The sequence below is a fragment of the Triturus cristatus genome, chromosome 2_2 (assembly GCF_964204655.1).
Source record: "Triturus cristatus chromosome 2_2, aTriCri1.1, whole genome shotgun sequence".
NCBI classification, from domain to species: domain Eukaryota; kingdom Metazoa; phylum Chordata; class Amphibia; order Caudata; family Salamandridae; genus Triturus; species Triturus cristatus.
This window is the reverse complement of record NC_140582.1, coordinates 1,198,617,358-1,198,635,775: the sequence shown is the minus strand read 5'-3', so window position 1 is coordinate 1,198,635,775 and position 18,418 is coordinate 1,198,617,358. Positions and strand designations below refer to the sequence as shown.

The 18,418-nt window shown below is 49.6% G+C and overlaps 1 protein-coding gene across 11 annotated transcripts in view; it reads right to left on the bottom strand.

The window, feature by feature from the left end:
* Positions 1-18,418, bottom strand: part of DCTN1 (dynactin subunit 1) — a 733,647-nt gene that overhangs the window by 245,978 nt on the left and 469,251 nt on the right. For all 11 annotated transcript variants that reach the window (XM_085642808.1, XM_085642810.1, XM_085642809.1 and 8 more), the window contains one exon: positions 17,396-17,600. In XM_085642808.1, coding sequence (XP_085498934.1) covers positions 17,396-17,600 — 205 coding nt within the window. The remainder of the gene's footprint in view (positions 1-17,395; positions 17,601-18,418) is intronic.

Genomic DNA, 18,418 nt, shown 5'->3' with positions numbered 1-18,418 from the left:
CTTCAGGTGTGCGGAGGCACCACATGGGATGGGGAAAAGCCTTCCTAGAATCAAATACATGTGCTGCTGTGGACGGATTTAAGAGTGCAATCTGAGACTTCTGAACAGTCAGTGGGTCAGATGAACTTTGAAGCTTTTTGGGAGTTCAACTTCTGCAGCAGTCAAGACAGTGAGGATATAGAGGAGGTTGGAGACAGAATAGTTTTATACATGGAGCTAATCTGTGTGTTCAAGGAGTACTATCGGCAGTCCTCGCTGGGGAGTTTCTGCCAGGGAGGGCGTGCTGCTGCCTTTATGTGGCACAACTGCGGAGAGATTCCCATTTCTGCATCACGTGTACTGAATTCCTAGGAGACCAATCTGCAAACGCCTGAATAGAGGAAAACAAACATTTTTGAAGGACACTGCTTCCTTCTGGTCCCTAAAATGGGTCATGAAATTTAGAAACTAAACTGCTTAGAGTGACTACAGGAGGCACATAAAAGTGGAGAGCGGACAATAAGGGTAAAAAAAGAACAGCTTCACACCGGAGGACACTAAATTGTGTTCTTTCTTCTTTTAGTGGGTTTGATTTGAAGCTGTTCAGTGATGCAAACACAGATGGTGCTGTAGGTGGTGAATACCGGTTTATACCCTAGAGGGGTTGGTCTGCCGGGGTAGTGAAAGGGGGAGTTTGAGGACCAGGATCCTCTGAGCGAATTGTGTTAATGAGATTTCAAGATCTGTCGGTATGTATATGTATATGGTATGTTTATAGCACAAACCTATTGAAAAGGCATTTTAGTGCTGAACGGGGTGGAAGGCACACATAAGGTCAACAAGAGATAGGAATGGTAGCTGCACTGGGATGTAGTATCTTCAACTCTTTCTAACTTTGGAGCAGTGATGCGGCACTACTGAGGGATGCAGGGATGTTGTTTAGGATCCTGGGTGTGCAGATGGAAAAGGCCTAACGCCCGGTCTCATCCATTGTTCACCTTGTCTAGTATTAGTCTTTTACTGGATCCATGTAATTGCAATATTATTTGTTCATCGTACAAATGTTTCTAGAAGGAATATGCTACTTACCAGTATGCATCTGTTCTTAGCATGTAGAGCTGCAGATCTACACACTTGTGCATAGATCGCCATCTGGTGTTGGGCCCGGATGTTTGCAGTTTGTTTTTCCTCTTGGAAAGTCTTTGGAAGTCACGAGGTCAGTGACTTTGGATTGTATTGCGCATGGGCTTTGGCTCCATCCTCAGATTGTTTTTCGCCAGCAGGGAAAGATGGAGCGTAGTAGTAACAGTGAAGATGCCCATGTGTGTGCTATCTAAATAAGATAAACTGGAACAGATAAAGGTAGCCGGGGAGGCGGGTGGGCGTGTGTAGATCTGCAGCTCTACATGCCAAGAACAGATGCATACTGGTAAGTAGCATATTCCGTTCGAGGCATATGAGCTGCAGATTACACACTTGTGCACAGATTATATAGCAGTACCCACCGTTAGCGGCGACCACCCGTATCTGTTGCAGTGGTTTGAAATAACGTTTTGAGTACAGCCTGGCCCACACTAGCTTGTTGCTTAGTTTGCACATCTACACAATAGTGTTTGGTGAAAGTGTGCGGTGTTGACCATGTAGCTGCTTTGCAGATATCATCTAATGGGATGTTCCCTAAGAATGCCATGGAAGCCCCTATTTTTCGTGTAGAATGGGCTTTCGGGGGAATGGATAGAGTTCGCTTTGCTTTATGGTAGCAGATTTGAATGCATTTTACAATCCACCTAGCTATCCCAGATTTTGAGATGGGTTACCTTTGTGTGGTGGAGAGAAAGAAACAAACAGTTGTTTGGTCTTACGGAAAGGTTGTGTTCTCTGAATTTAGTAGAGTAAGGCTTGTTTGACATCCAGTGTGTGAAGAGCCCTTTCTGCAACGGTCTGTGGTTGCCAGAAAAATACTGGTAGTTCTACTGTTTGGTTTAGGTGATAGGGAGAAATGACTTTAGGGAGGAATTTTGGGTTGGTACGGAGAACAACCTTGTTATGGTGCATTTGGAGAAAGGGTTCTTGAATGCCAAGTGCTTGTATCTCACTGACCCTTCTAAGGGAAGTGATGGCTACAAGAAAAGCGGTTTTCGATGTTAGGAATTGTAGTTCGCATTTATGCAGAGGTTCGAAGGGAGGCCCCATTAGCCTTGTGAGAACGATATTTAAGTTCCACACAGGTGACGGTGGCACTCTGGGGAGAATTATTCTTTTAAGGCCTTCCATGAAGGCGTTAATGGCAGGTACTCAAAAGAGTGAGAGATGTTGCCTGTTTTGTAGGTAAGCTGCAATAGCTGCGAGGTGTAGTCGAATGGACGTATAGGCTAGATTGCACCTTTGTAGGTGGAGTAAGTAGCCTATTATGTGTTGAATGGACACGTCCAGTGGATTGATGGTGTTATGGCAATAAACAACAAATCTTTTCCACTTGGCAGCGTAGCAGGCTCTAGTGGTAGGGTGTCTAGCTTCTCTGATGACGTTCATACAGTCAGGGGAAGATTTAGGTACCCGAATTCTAGGATTTCAGGAGCCAGATCGCAAGGTTGAGCTGCGCTGGGTCCGGGTGTCGGATCTCTCCATGGCTCTGGGTTAAGAGGTGTGGAGAGAGGTGTAGTTTTTGGTGCGGCACTACAGATAGTTCCAGCAGTGTGGTATACCACGGTTGTCTGGCCCACGTTGGAGCTACTAGGATGAGAGTGAGGGAGTGTTGTTGTAGTTTGAGCACCACTAGTGGAATGAGTGGGAGAGGCGGAAAAGCGTACGCAAATCTGCCTGACCAGTTCATCCATATCGCATTTCCTTTGGACAATGGGTGTGGATATCTGGCGGCGAAGCTTGGGCATTTGGCGTTTTCGTGGGTGGCGAAGAGGTCTATCTGTGGATGCCCCCACATTTGAAAGTACGGGTGAAGAACTTGTGGATGGAGTTCCCACTCGTAGATCTGTTGTGTTTGTCTGCTCGGCAGATCCGCCACAGTGTTTTGGACTCCTGGGACATGTTGGGCTACGAGAAAGATTTTTTGGGGTATGGCCCATCTCCATATGCTCTGTGCTAGGTGAGAGAGCTGCTGAGAGTGTGTGCCGCCTATTTTTTGTATATAGTACATGGCTGTCATGTTGTCGGTGCGGACTAAGACAGCCTTGCCGGAGACATGCGTTTGAAAGGCCTTTAGGGCTAAGAATATGGCTAGTAACTCTAGATGGTTGATGTGGAGCAACTTTTGTTGAGGCGTCCACCTGCCCTGCATGGTGTGATGTAGTATGTGAGCTCCCCAGCTGGAGAACAATGCATACAGTCAGGGGGAAGATTTAGGTAATCGAATTGTAAGATTTCAGGAGCCAGATCGCAAGGTTGAGCTGAGCTGGGTCCGGGTGCCTGATCTCTCCATGGTCCTGGGTTAAGAGGCGTGGAGAGACGTGTAATTTTTGGTGCGGTACTACAGATAGTTCTAGCAGTGTGGTGTACCACGGTTGTCTGGCCCAAGTTGGAGCTACTAGGATGAGAGTGAGGGAGTGTTGTTGTAGTTTGCGCTGTGTGAGAAAGTGGGTTTCTGTTGCAGTAACCCCCCCTTTTTTTTTGCCTAATAGCTGATGCACTTTCCCTTGTTGTGCCCTGGGCTCCTGCCAATCAGGTGCCCAGGGCCTATGTTCCTTCCTTAAAACACACAAACTCCCAATTGGCAAACCCTGGCCACATGTCAGCCCCTGGTAAATGGTACCCTAGGTACCCAGGGCCTTGTGACCAGGGAAGGCCTCTAAGGGCTGCAGCACTCATTGTGCCACCCTTAGAGGCCCTGTACCCTTACACACACACACTGCCTTTGCAGGCTGAGTGTCTGGGTGCAGGACAAAACAAAGAGTCGACATGGCACACATCTCTGTGTGCCATGCCCATTACCTATACTGCCAAGGCATATGTCAGCCACCCCTCTGGCTGGGTGCCTTATGCCTATGGTGTGGGCACAGGAGCAGGAGCCCTGTGCCCCTACAGTACCCAGGTCCATTCCTGGGCACTGTAAGTACAGTGCTGCCTTTTACAAGTACATGGTGCTGAGAGCTCGTCAAACACGAACTCCACAGCACCATAAGGGCAACACTGAAGACTGGGAAGTTTGGTATCAAACTTCTCAGCACATTAAACCCACACTGATGCCAGTGTGGGATTTAATGTACTAAGCACCCCAGAGGGCATCTTAGAGATGCCCCCTTACAGCTAACCTACAATCCACGTCTGCTCTGAGGCTGCCCAGGCTGCCACACAGCAGACACGTTGCTGGACCCCTGGGTGGGAGAGCCCCAGCTCTCCCGGGCCTGCAACAATGCACATCCTGGGTGAGGTGAGAAATCTCCTCCCCCAGGATGAGCAAAGGGAAGCTTCAAAGGCATGCCGCCAGTTGGAGTTTCCCCAGGCCACTGCAACCCCCCACTCTGGCAGGAAGCTTGGCCGGAAACCCCATACAAGGACAGGGGATGTGCCAGCCTGCCCACCCCACCCCTCAGGTGGGGGAGGCAAGGTGAAGCACATCTCCGGGCTCTCGCCATCTTGAAGATGGGAGGCCCTACCCTATCAGGATTAGGCTACTGCCCTCCTCCCACAGGAGAGAGGCAGGATAGGGGGTGTACCCACCCCAGGACAAGGACCCATTGGTCCCTGGCCTTCACCTACCTGTAACGCCCCTAAATCTAGTATTTAGGGGCCCCCTGAACCTTCCTTCCCCAGATTCCAGATAGAAACCTACAAGAAGAGCAAGAAGAAAAAAAGACCTGCCCTGCAGCTGCTAAAAAGAGGAAGACACCAACTGCTTTGGCCCCAGCCCTACCGGCCTGTCGACCCTCGAACCTGCTCCTGCTCCAGCGCGGCATCTCTTGTGGCCAGCAACCTCAAAAACCCCGGAGGACCTGGCTACCTTTGACCTCTGATTCCCTGGGACTCCCATGAGTAGAGGCTCTACTCGAGAAACCTATTCCTAACTCCTGGCAGCAGCCCGGAACCGCGGACCCAACACACTCTGCACCAGCCAAGCCTGGCCAGTGCCGGAGTGGACAAAGACCCTGAGGACGACCCCACGGCGACTGTGACCCCGAGTCCGGCACCCAAGGACCCCCCTCGACATCCTGGACGAAGCCTGCAGCCTCAGAACCGAGTGCCACCCCAGCCGCGATCAACCAGAGGGTAAGATTCCCGACGTCAAAAGGCACCCCTGCACCCGGCGCCCTGCGGCCCCCTGTGCCCAATCCCGGGGTACCCACCTAACCTACAACTACCCAACTTACCCCTCGAAGTGGTGGTGGCACCGGAAACATCCTCGTCCCCGAGCCTGCAGCCTTTTTCCAAACCGGAACATTCCCATTGACTTCCATTGAGCGCCCGAAGGCTCAAAAGCACCCTGCACCCAGCCGCCCGAGTGGCCCTGGCAGTGCACTCTCTACACTAACTTACTTCCCCACTTGCCCTGAGTAAGTGACCAGGAGCCCAGCTCCCACAGACGCGTGGCTTGCCAGACAGCAGCCACCAACCAAGGCCCCCCTATCCCTCATAGGATAACATTGGGCCTAACTCACTCTGCACCCGGCCGTCCTGAAACCGCTGAGGGTGAACCAACTGTACCTACCTGACACTGGGGGACCCCTGAGTCTGTGCCCGGAATTTCAACTCTGCCAGTCGAGTACTTACCCTTAAACCGCTAACTTCATTTTCCTCATAGGGTAACATTGACTGGCTTTTTCTTGAAAAATCTTCTAAGTGTGAACTTTTCAAAACTGCAAATATTCACTAAAAATCAGCCAAGTGACAAAAACGAATTTACTCACCTGCTCTTAGGTGAGCTCCCAGTGCTGGATCTTGGTGCCCAGCCCTGACTCTGAAAAGTGTTCACAACTATACTTACTTCTAACTCATTTTTCTCCCATAGGAAACCATTGTCTGCTTTTCTGTGAAATTTCTTCTAAGTGTCTACTTTTGCAAATTTGAAATATTCTTTTAAAATCGTACCATTTCTGCAAACGAAATTACTTACCTGCTTTTGATAAGGACCCCAGTCCTGGGTCTAGGCACCCAGTCCTGGATTACTAAAGTAACGATAAAGTACTCTACCTGCAATTTGAATTTCTTGCCATAGAGATCCATTGAATGTTTTCTGTGAAATATTTTCTAAGTGCTAACTTTTGAAATAGCTAAATATTATTTAAAAATCATTACAGTTATTAAGTCGACTTTCATCACTTGATTCTGAATACTGACCCCAGGCTGGTTCTAGGATCCAGACCTGGAATTCCAAAAGTAATCTAAAAAGTAATTTATCACAAATAACCTGAATTTACCATTGAGCTCAATGCATTGTATGTTTAGGAAATAGGATTGTTTATTGTAACCAACTGTGACTGTTTACACAAATTTATTGCTTGAAACAAAAGTATTTATATTCAACCTCTCATTCTGAGAAAGTATATTTTTACCCCCTTTGTGGTTCTAAAAATAAAACAAGCATATATTTTATATATACAAATCATTGGCCTAGAGTTCAGTTATTGAGTGTGTGAAACCATTTGCTGACTGAGTGTGTACAATAAATGCTTTACACTGTCCTCTGGTACTGCCTTACTGCTCGACCAAGCTACCACTTTTTGAGAGTAAGGTCATACCTAACTTTGACCTCTATCAGCCTCTGGGGGACTGTGGACTCTGTACACCCTGTACCTATTAGGGAACAGTATATACAGAGCCACTTTCTCACATTGGTGGCAGCGATGGGATACAAACTTGCATTTGTTGGACTACTTGGTTACCATCTGATCACACGACAGAACTCTTAAAAATTGCCTTTAGAATTCTGATTGGTTTTTCCAAAATTACTAAAAGTCTTGCTAGGGCCTTGCTTAAGTCCCATTAGAATTTTAGAAAAATAAAAGTCACTATAGTCAGGGTAGAGGGTTAGAACTGTCAGGTTAGAATGTCTCAAACAAACCCAGCTATTAGTGATAATAATAACATGGACCTGGTGGAGGAGCTCGACCTCACACCTTACTTACACTTGTCTTTCAAGGAATTGAGGTCCTTATGTAAACTCAAAAATTTACAAATGGGTCAGCATCCAACCAAACAAGGGCTCCAGGAGCTCCTGGCTGAGTATGCTAAAGACCACCCATCTGAACATGGTGATGGCCAGTCAGATGAGGAAAGGGAAACAGGGGAGGAGGACAGCAACCTCCCCATACTATTCCCTAGGGAGGAGATGGCACCCATACCCTCCAACTCAAGACATAGCATCTGGGCACCTAGAGACCACACAGGTGGCTCTGGTCCCAGAGACAACACTGGGGGTCCCCCCAGTGAAGAGGACAGCCTTATGAGGCTGGCCAAAAGAATAGATCTAGAGTCCAGGCTCCTGGCTCTAGAAAAGGAAAGGAGAGAGATGGGTTTAGCACCCATCAATGGTGGCAGCAATAATAAAAACAAGGATAGGGAGGAAACTTCTGACCTTAAAATCCCCAAAGGGATTGTCCCTAAATTTGAGGAAGGTGATGATATCACCAAATGGTTCACAGCCTTTGAGAGGGCTTGTGATATCAGGAAAGTAAAGAAACCTCTCTGGGGGGCACTCCTGTGGGAACTGTTCTCTGGTAACTGCAGGGACAGGCTTCTGACTCTCTCTGGGCCAGAAGCAGGATCCTATGACCTCATGAAGAAAGCTCTGATTGAGGGATTTGGATTCACCACTGAGGAGTATAGAATTAGATTCAGGGGGGCTCACAAAACCCAGACCCAGTCCTGGATTGATTTTGTAGATTTCTCAGTGAAGACACTGGATGGTTGGTTAGCTGGACATGGTGTGCAGGATTTTACTGGATTGTACAATTTATTCATGAAGGAACATATTTTGAGTAACTGCACAAATGAAAAGTTGCATCAGCATTTGGTAGACCTAGGTCTAAAATCCCCCCAAGAATTGGGAAAAAGAGCAGACCACTGGGTCAAGACTAGGGTGACTAGGACGTTCACTGGGAGGGACCAGAACCAAGGGGTCCCAAAACCTCCCCAGAAGAAAGAGAGTGAACCCCTTGTGGATAAAAGAAAGGAGTCCCAGGTAGCCCCCCAAAAACCTGACCAGGAGGGTGGGCCCAAAGACACCTCACAAACTAAACCAGGGTACCAAGGTAAGAATTGGGATCCCAACAGAATATGGTGTTTCAACTGTCAGAAGGCTGGACACCACACCCAGGACTCTAGCTGTCCTAAAAATAAGGTTCCTAGTACAGCTCCAGGGGTGACTAGTGTAGCCCCGGGGGTTGCCAGTGTAGCTTGGGAGGGAGGGTCCTCAGATGAGGAAGTCCTCCTAGCTTTCAACTGGGGAATGGGCCCAAGAAGCAAGCTGGAGATCCCAGAAGGAAGTAGACACTTCCACCACCTACTGGTGAATGGAATCCCAGCCACTGCCCTGAGAGATACCTGTGCCAGTCACACTGTGGTACATGACAGGTTGGTATTCCCACACCAATATGTCTCAGGGGAAACAAGAAGGGTAAGAACTGTCCCAGGGGGAGTCACTGTTAGGCCTGTGGCTATCGTGCCCCTAGCCACAGCTGGGTCCCTTAGATGGAGGAAAGTGATAGTCAGTAAAAACCTCCCCCTTGATTGTCTCTTGGGGAATGATCACTTAGATGTGGAACTGAGCCAAAGAGAGGTGCTGGCCCAATGCCAGGCCTCGCCCAAAGAACCTGTGGGGGCTCAACCTGCAGTCAGTGCAGCTGAGTCCCAAAAGAGTGAGAAGAAACAGGGTAGGAAAGGTGGGCAACTGTTAGCCACAGTTCCAGAGAGCCAGGGAGATTCTATCCCAGTAAGGGAAAACTCCCACAATGGCACTGGTAAAGCCCCCCCTAGCCAACAGCAAGACCTGACTAGTCAGGCAACTGTCCAGCCTGAATTAGTGGCTCCTCAGGTGGCAGAACAAGGGGTAGAGGAGGGGTGTTCCCTACCAAGAGTAGGGACCCCCTATCCTCAAACAGACCAACAGCCAGGACCCAAAGAGAACTATAAAATAGCCCCCTCACTTGCCAGTCAGGAGCTAAAGGTATGGTACTGGGCACTGACAGCTGTCAGCAGCCTCTGCTGGGTGTTAGCCTTCATGGCAGCCCTATCCTTGGCATGGTGGCCTAACCCCCTGCCAAATAGCAAGTCAGGCCCCCTGACCTTATTGGTCATGGTGGGGTTGCTCAAGCTGTGGGTAGCCTCTGTGGGTAAGCTGGGCCTAGCCCTGGCTAGGTTAGAAACTACCGAGGTATACACCTCTAAACCCAAAATAGAAAGATGGGACCAGGACAGTAAAAGACAAGGAGAGGAGCCTTGGGAGTTAGGTCCTGAAACTAATAAGACAGGCCAGCTCCCCAAAGGGACTGACCTAGGCAGAAGGATGTAAGGCAGAGTAGGCCCTGCAACATTCAAACCACTTCCCCAACTCTTCCTCGCCTGAAAGACTAGGTAGACTCTCCCAGCTTTGGCAGAAGTCTCCTGGCCTTTGGGCTGGGGGGGGCTTGTGTGAGAAAGTGGGTTTCTGTTGCAGTAACCCCCCCTTTTTTTTTGCCTAATAGCTGATGCACTTTCCCTTGTTGTGCCCTGGGCTCCTGCCAATCAGGTGCCCAGGGCCTATGTTCCTTCCTTAAAACACACAAACTCCCAATTGGCAAACCCTGGCCACATGTCAGCCCCTGGTAAATGGTACCCTAGGTACCCAGGGCCTTGTGACCAGGGAAGGCCTCTAAGGGCTGCAGCACTCATTGTGCCACCCTTAGAGGCCCTGTACCCTTACACACACACACTGCCTTTGCAGGCTGAGTGTCTGGGTGCAGGACAAAACAAAGAGTCGACATGGCACACATCTCTGTGTGCCATGCCCATTACCTATACTGCCAAGGCATATGTCAGCCACCCCTCTGGCTGGGTGCCTTATGCCTATGGTGTGGGCACAGGAGCAGGAGCCCTGTGCCCCTACAGTACCCAGGTCCATTCCTGGGCACTGTAAGTACAGTGCTGCCTTTTACAAGTACATGGTGCTGAGAGCTCGTCAAACACGAACTCCACAGCACCATAAGGGCAACACTGAAGACTGGGAAGTTTGGTATCAAACTTCTCAGCACATTAAACCCACACTGATGCCAGTGTGGGATTTAATGTACTAAGCACCCCAGAGGGCATCTTAGAGATGCCCCCTTACAGCTAACCTACAATCCACGTCTGCTCTGAGGCTGCCCAGGCTGCCACACAGCAGACACGTTGCTGGACCCCTGGGTGGGAGAGCCCCAGCTCTCCCGGGCCTGCAACAATGCACATCCTGGGTGAGGTGAGAAATCTCCTCCCCCAGGATGAGCAAAGGGAAGCTTCAAAGGCATGCCGCCAGTTGGAGTTTCCCCAGGCCACTGCAACCCCCCACTCTGGCAGGAAGCTTGGCCGGAAACCCCATACAAGGACAGGGGATGTGCCAGCCTGCCCACCCCACCCCTCAGGTGGGGGAGGCAAGGTGAAGCACATCTCCGGGCTCTCGCCATCTTGAAGATGGGAGGCCCTACCCTATCAGGATTAGGCTACTGCCCTCCTCCCACAGGAGAGAGGCAGGATAGGGGGTGTACCCACCCCAGGACAAGGACCCATTGGTCCCTGGCCTTCACCTACCTGTAACGCCCCTAAATCTAGTATTTAGGGGCCCCCTGAACCTTCCTTCCCCAGATTCCAGATAGAAACCTACAAGAAGAGCAAGAAGAAAAAAAGACCTGCCCTGCAGCTGCTAAAAAGAGGAAGACACCAACTGCTTTGGCCCCAGCCCTACCGGCCTGTCGACCCTCGAACCTGCTCCTGCTCCAGCGCGGCATCTCTTGTGGCCAGCAACCTCAAAAACCCCGGAGGACCTGGCTACCTTTGACCTCTGATTCCCTGGGACTCCCATGAGTAGAGGCTCTACTCGAGAAACCTATTCCTAACTCCTGGCAGCAGCCCGGAACCGCGGACCCAACACACTCTGCACCAGCCAAGCCTGGCCAGTGCCGGAGTGGACAAAGACCCTGAGGACGACCCCACGGCGACTGTGACCCCGAGTCCGGCACCCAAGGACCCCCCTCGACATCCTGGACGAAGCCTGCAGCCTCAGAACCGAGTGCCACCCCAGCCGCGATCAACCAGAGGGTAAGATTCCCGACGTCAAAAGGCACCCCTGCACCCGGCGCCCTGCGGCCCCCTGTGCCCAATCCCGGGGTACCCACCTAACCTACAACTACCCAACTTACCCCTCGAAGTGGTGGTGGCACCGGAAACATCCTCGTCCCCGAGCCTGCAGCCTTTTTCCAAACCGGAACATTCCCATTGACTTCCATTGAGCGCCCGAAGGCTCAAAAGCACCCTGCACCCAGCCGCCCGAGTGGCCCTGGCAGTGCACTCTCTACACTAACTTACTTCCCCACTTGCCCTGAGTAAGTGACCAGGAGCCCAGCTCCCACAGACGCGTGGCTTGCCAGACAGCAGCCACCAACCAAGGCCCCCCTATCCCTCATAGGATAACATTGGGCCTAACTCACTCTGCACCCGGCCGTCCTGAAACCGCTGAGGGTGAACCAACTGTACCTACCTGACACTGGGGGACCCCTGAGTCTGTGCCCGGAATTTCAACTCTGCCAGTCGAGTACTTACCCTTAAACCGCTAACTTCATTTTCCTCATAGGGTAACATTGACTGGCTTTTTCTTGAAAAATCTTCTAAGTGTGAACTTTTCAAAACTGCAAATATTCACTAAAAATCAGCCAAGTGACAAAAACGAATTTACTCACCTGCTCTTAGGTGAGCTCCCAGTGCTGGATCTTGGTGCCCAGCCCTGACTCTGAAAAGTGTTCACAACTATACTTACTTCTAACTCATTTTTCTCCCATAGGAAACCATTGTCTGCTTTTCTGTGAAATTTCTTCTAAGTGTCTACTTTTGCAAATTTGAAATATTCTTTTAAAATCGTACCATTTCTGCAAACGAAATTACTTACCTGCTTTTGATAAGGACCCCAGTCCTGGGTCTAGGCACCCAGTCCTGGATTACTAAAGTAACGATAAAGTACTCTACCTGCAATTTGAATTTCTTGCCATAGAGATCCATTGAATGTTTTCTGTGAAATATTTTTTAAGTGCTAACTTTTGAAATAGCTAAATATTATTTAAAAATCATTACAGTTATTAAGTCGACTTTCATCACTTGATTCTGAATACTGACCCCAGGCTGGTTCTAGGATCCAGACCTGGAATTCCAAAAGTAATCTAAAAAGTAATTTATCACAAATAACCTGAATTTACCATTGAGCTCAATGCATTGTATGTTTAGGAAATAGGATTGTTTATTGTAACCAACTGTGACTGTTTACACAAATTTATTGCTTGAAACAAAAGTATTTATATTCAACCTCTCATTCTGAGAAAGTATATTTTTACCCCCTTTGTGGTTCTAAAAATAAAACAAGCATATATTTTATATATACAAATCATTGGCCTAGAGTTCAGTTATTGAGTGTGTGAAACCATTTGCTGACTGAGTGTGTACAATAAATGCTTTACACTGTCCTCTGGTACTGCCTTACTGCTCGACCAAGCTACCACTTTTTGAGAGTAAGGTCATACCTAACTTTGACCTCTATCAGCCTCTGGGGGACTGTGGACTCTGTACACCCTGTACCTATTAGGGAACAGTATATACAGAGCCACTTTCTCACATTGCACCACTAGTGGAATGAGTGGGAGAGGCGGAAAAGCGTACGCAATTCTGCCTGACCAGTTCATCCATATCGCATTGCCTTTGGACAATGGGTGTGGGTATCTGGCGGCGAAGCTTGGGCATTTTGTGTTTTCGTGGGTGGCGAAGAGGTCTATCTGTGGATGCCCCCACATTTGAAAGTACGGGTGAAGAACTTGCGGGTGAAGCTCCCACTCGTGGATCTGTTGTGTCTGCCTGCTGAGCAGATCTGCCACTGTGTTTTGGACTCCTGGGACATGCTGGGCTAGGAGAAAGATTTTCTGGAGTATTGCCCATCTCCATATGCTCTGTGCTAGGTGAGAGAGCTGTGGAGAGTGTGTGCCGCCTTGTTTTTGAATATAATACATGGCTGTCATGTTGTCTGTTCGGATCAGGACTGCCTTGCCTGAAATTTGAGTTTGAAAAGATTTTAGGGCTAAGAAGATTGCTAGTAACTCCAGATGGTTGATATGGAGTAACTTTTGTTGAGGTGTCCACTTGCCCTGTGTGGTGAGATGTAGTAGATGAGCTCCCCAGCCGGAGAGCGATGCGTCCGTTGTCAGTACTATTTGAGGAACCGGGTCCAGGAACGGTCGACCTTTGGAAAGGTTTGTGGTGTTCCACCACTGCAGAGAGCGATGGGTGCGACCGTCTACCAACACCAGATCTGTTAATGGACCCTGGGCCTGGTTCCATTGGCGCGCTAAGCACTCTTGGAGAGGACGCATCTTGAGTCTTATGTGAGGTTCTATGAAAATGCAAGAGGCCATCATCCCTATTAGTTGCATAAACACTTGAGCTGGAAGGGAGTGTTGTAGTGCGAATTTTGCGCGTAGAGTTTGAATGCTTGCAATCCTGGCAGGATTGGGGTAGGCTAGTGCTCCTGAGGTGTCTATGGTGGCACCGAGGTATTGTTTTATATGTGGGATGGTTGGAGATGGGACTTCTGGTGGTTTACTGTGAACCCCAGCTGGTGGAGTAATTGAATGGTGGTAGATGTGTGTTGAACACACTGATTGTATGACCCGGCTTTTATCAGCCAGTCGTCTAAGTATGGGAAGACGTGGATGTGTTGTCTTTGCAAATGTGCTGCTACCACTGCTAGGCACTTGGTGAATACCCGTGGCGCTGTTGTGACTCCGAACGGGAGCACCTTGAATTGGAAGTGTTGTCCGTCCACTACAAATCTGAGGTACTTGCGGTGAGCTTTGTGCACCGGAATGTGAAAATACGCGTCTTTTAGATCTAAGGTGGGCAATAAGTCGTTTTGGGAGAGGAGTGGAAGTACCTGCTGAAGCGTTACCATATGAAAATGGTCGGAGTGTATGTACGTGTTTAGGGGCCGGAGATCTAGGGTGGGCCGCAGAGTCTCGTCCCTTTTTGGTATGAGAAAATATAGGGAATAGACTCCCATGTTTTGTTGGTTGGTAGGAACGGGTTCTATTGCCTGTTTTTGTAGGAGGGAGATTACCTCCTGCTTTAGGAGTATTAAATGTTCTTGTGACATTGGGCGCTGCCTGGGTGGAATGTTTTGGGGGTAGATATTAGTTCTTGGCAGTAGCCTGATTGAATTATTTGTGTCACCCATTTGTCTGAGGTGATGGTAGCCCAGACGGGGAGGAAATGTTGGAGTCTGCCCCTGACCGGAGTGGAATGGTCTGGGGGGAGTGGGGGGGGTAGAGTCATTGGATAGGCGTTGTGGCAGAGCGGGCGTTGTTTGTTTTGCCTCTGCCTTTATTATTGTTACCCCTATAGCCGCCTCTTTGATAACCCCTCATGAAGGTGGACTTAGTGGGGGATTTGTACGAAGTGGACGCAGTGTCTGAGGAGTAGCCTCTAGATGTAATTCGAAAGGAAGAGCGGCGAAAGGAGCGTCTAGGAGGGTGTGACTGTAAGGCTCCCATGGACTTCGCCGTATCCGTATCCTTCTTCATTTTTTCTAGGGCCTCATCCACCTTTGGGCCAAATAGATGTTCCTGGTCAAAGGGATGGTTAAGGATGGAGGCTTGTACCTCCGGTTTAAACCCGGATATTCTTAGCCATGCATGGCGACGGAGGAGGACGCTGGTATTGATGGCCCTGGAAGCTGTGTCTGCTGCATCTAAGGCACAGCGTATAGAGGTGTTAGTGATAGTCTTACCCTCTTGAATTAGTTTGTTGGCCCTAGCTTTATACTTTACAGGGAGGTGGTGCATTATGCTTTCTAACTCGTCATAATGTGCCCTGTCATATCTGGCCAATAGCGCTTGAGTATTGGCGATACGCCACATATTGGCTGCTTGTGACGCAGTGCGCTTTCCTGATGCGTCCAGTAGCTTTGACTCTTTGTCAGGTGGTGGTGCTTCGCCTGACGCCTGGGAATTTGCCCTTTTGCGTGCAGTGGACACCACTAGGGAATCTAGTGGCGCTGGCCCTCTGATGTAGGAGGGATCTGTGGGGGCAGCTTTGTATTTCTTTTCTATGCGCGGGTTAATGACCCTGGCACTAACTGGGTCCTTAAAAACTTCTGGCGCATGCTTTACCACTCCTTTAAGCATAGGTAATATGGAGGTAGACCTATGTGTGGTGTCGAATGTGTCGAGGAGGAAATCTTCCTCCACGGGGTCTGGATGCAAGTCTACCCCGTGATAGTGTGCCGCTCTTTGAAGTAGATGGTGGAACCCCAATGAGTCTTCTGGTGGAGATGGCCTGGAGGGGTAAAGGTCATCTTGTGGGATGTTGGGGATATCAGGGATATTGTAGTCGTCCCATGGGTCTGGGGATCCTGTAGGAGTGGGGTCCCCTGTGGGTAGGTCCTGGGGGACATCCCCTATGTCATCATATGGGTCCCCGTGATCATCATCGTGTGGAGAAGGGGTGGGAGAACGATGAGGTTGGGGTGGAGAAGGCGGAGGGGGTGGAGGTGGAGGAGGTGGAGGAGGTGGAGGTGGGGAAGGTATCCTGAACGGAGAGGTAGAGTCCTTCCTCTTTGGAGGCGGAGGTGGAGCAGGCTTCTCCAAATGTCTCTTTTTGGAAGAAAGTGTCAAATGTCCAGTTTTTGGATCCTTGATGAGTGTTTTCTGCAAGGGATCCGGTGTAAATAAGTCCGGTGAGGCTGGTCTGTCCGTCAGCGCCGAAGGCGTCGGGGCCGTTGGCTTTTTAGGCTCTTCTGTGCCGGTTCGTTGTTTGGAACCTGGTTTGGTCGGCGCCGAGATGGATTTCGGCCTCGAGGTGCCGGTGGCCTTGTGTGCTTTGGTCGGCACCGAAGGTGGTGTCGGTGCCGAAGAGCTGGGTTTCGACACAGAGTGCTTCGGTGCGGAGCTCGGTGTCGATATGGGGGGTCGGCTTCTTTTTCGGTGCCGAAGCGTGTTTTTCAGCACCGGGGATAGGCTGGCTCGAGCCCGAGCCGCCAGAAGGCTTGCATGGCTTCTTCACCGGGCCCGAAGGTGGGGTGTTGGAAGCAGTGTCCTTGGTCTTGCCTAGGCCCGGAGGCGAAGGTGTGACCAGAGCCTTTTTGCGTGCTGGCAGAGGTGTGGGGGGCGGGGGGGGGGGGGGGGGGGGGGATCAGTACTCACGACCCTCTGCGCCGGGGTGATGTCCTCCACATCTGAGTCGTCGGCCTCGGAAGCGCTGACGAGGCCCTCTTCGGTGTACCGCTCTGGAGCGTCGATGCCTTCTCCGAAGAGGTCGTCCGGAATCGTCGTCGAGGAATGCGCCATAGTTCTTCTGGCTCTTCGGTCCCGAATAGTCTTTTTGGACCGAAAGGACTTACACGCCGGACAGTCTCGAGCCTCGTGTTCAGGGGAGAGGCAGAGATTGCATACCTCGTGGAGATCGGTGTGAGGGAATTTGGACCCACATCGAGGGCACTTTTTAAATGGAGTCCTTTCCATTAGCCAGGACCGAAGCTTGGAGAGGCCCAAAGGCTGCCGTTGACGACTGGAACTGAAGGTCCGTGCCGATGAGAAGGCGCGTCGAGTGGGGGAGATCGCAATCGAAACAATACCGCGGTTTGGGGTGAGGATTCCGTGTCGAACTGGAAGCTGTTCGGAACTGGAGCACGAAGATCACATCCGAGCCCGATGGCGGAAAAAAACAATCTGAGAATGGAGCCGAAGCCCATGCGCAATACGATCCAAAGGAGGAGTCACCGACCTTGTGACTTCCAAAGACTTTCCAGGAGGAAAAACAAACTGCAAACATCCGGGCCCCACACCAGATGGCGATCTATGCACAAGTGTGTAATCTGCAGCTCATATGCCTCGAACAGTTAAGTTTTGATACTCTAAGTGCTCAGCACCCTTTAAGGAAGTAGCCAAATAAGTGCGATTTGGTGTGGTATCAGCTGCAGTCTAGTGAAGTGGATTTACGAAGTAAAAATGATTTGAAGACTAAAAACTTTTAATTCTCATGAAATAAAAGTGAATGAAAGAGTGATATAGTTTATTTTTTTCCTAACTTATGCAAACTGATTTTCAGTGCTTTCAAAAATGCGCGTCTAGATCCACGTGTCCCGTGTAGAAGTTATTTTCTGCTCATGAAGACAACATGAGAATGTATTAGACCTCTTTGTCCCCCGGCTTAAAACAGGTGAAAACTCAACCCTCAAAATAAAATAAATCTCCTCTACATGTTCTACCTTTCTCCTCAATTTCATGTTTCAGGATCTCGAGGTCCATTGTGAGTTCCTCCACCTTCTCTTTCAGAGAATCGACCTCCTGTTGAAGGGATTCTCCTCGCTCCTCAGCCATTTCTTTGTCCAGAGTCGCCATCTCAATGGCATCCGCTGTGTCTGCCATCTCCTCCATGTATCGCTCCTTGGCTTCAATGGCTTCTTTAGCCTCCTACAATAAAACCCAAACGTTACAAAGGTTAAAAGGAAAATATGACTTACTCCGTAGCATCCATTAGTGCAGTGCAATGCTGTGAATTCAAAGGATCTTCATACTCCTGCCTTCTAGTGTTGGCCCGGACATTTGCAAGCTGTTTATTTTTGTCTTAACAAGTCTTTCAAGTCACAGGATGTGTTAGGACTTCTCCCTTGGTTCACAATGTGCATGAGCGCCCACTCTATCTCAGATTGTTTTTCACACAGTGGGGGATTGCGTGTATGGGGTGTTGAGCAAGCGTAGGTCGGTGCACCATCATATTGTGTGATGTGAATTGCGTATTGAAGGAAGAGAACTGCGATTATCCCTGGTTTGAGAGTGCGTGCACGTGAATCTATAGGACTACATGCTACAGATTCTTACAAAGTTACATTTTCATTTTGTAGCATAGGCGGCTGTAGATACACATGCTCTGCATCAACTGTAAGGCAGTGCCATCCATCAGAGGTCGATGGCAAGTAGATGATGACTATCTCTGGAACAAAGTCCTTAAAACTGTCTGGGCAACCACAGCCTGGTGGCGGGCTAAGTAGTCCATGCAGTAGTGCTTGGTGTTGACCAGGTGGCCACATGGCAGATGTCAGGCAACAGGATGTTCCCTAAGCAAACCATGACTGCAACGGGCGGGGAGAAAAGACTCTCTGCTTTGGATGCAGGATGCACTGGAGCTGGTCATGCTTGTGAAAAAGATTGTTCTGCCATGTAATATTTAAAAGCTCTTTTAACATCTAACATGTGTACAGCTCTTTGGCCTACTGAATCTGGCTGTGGAA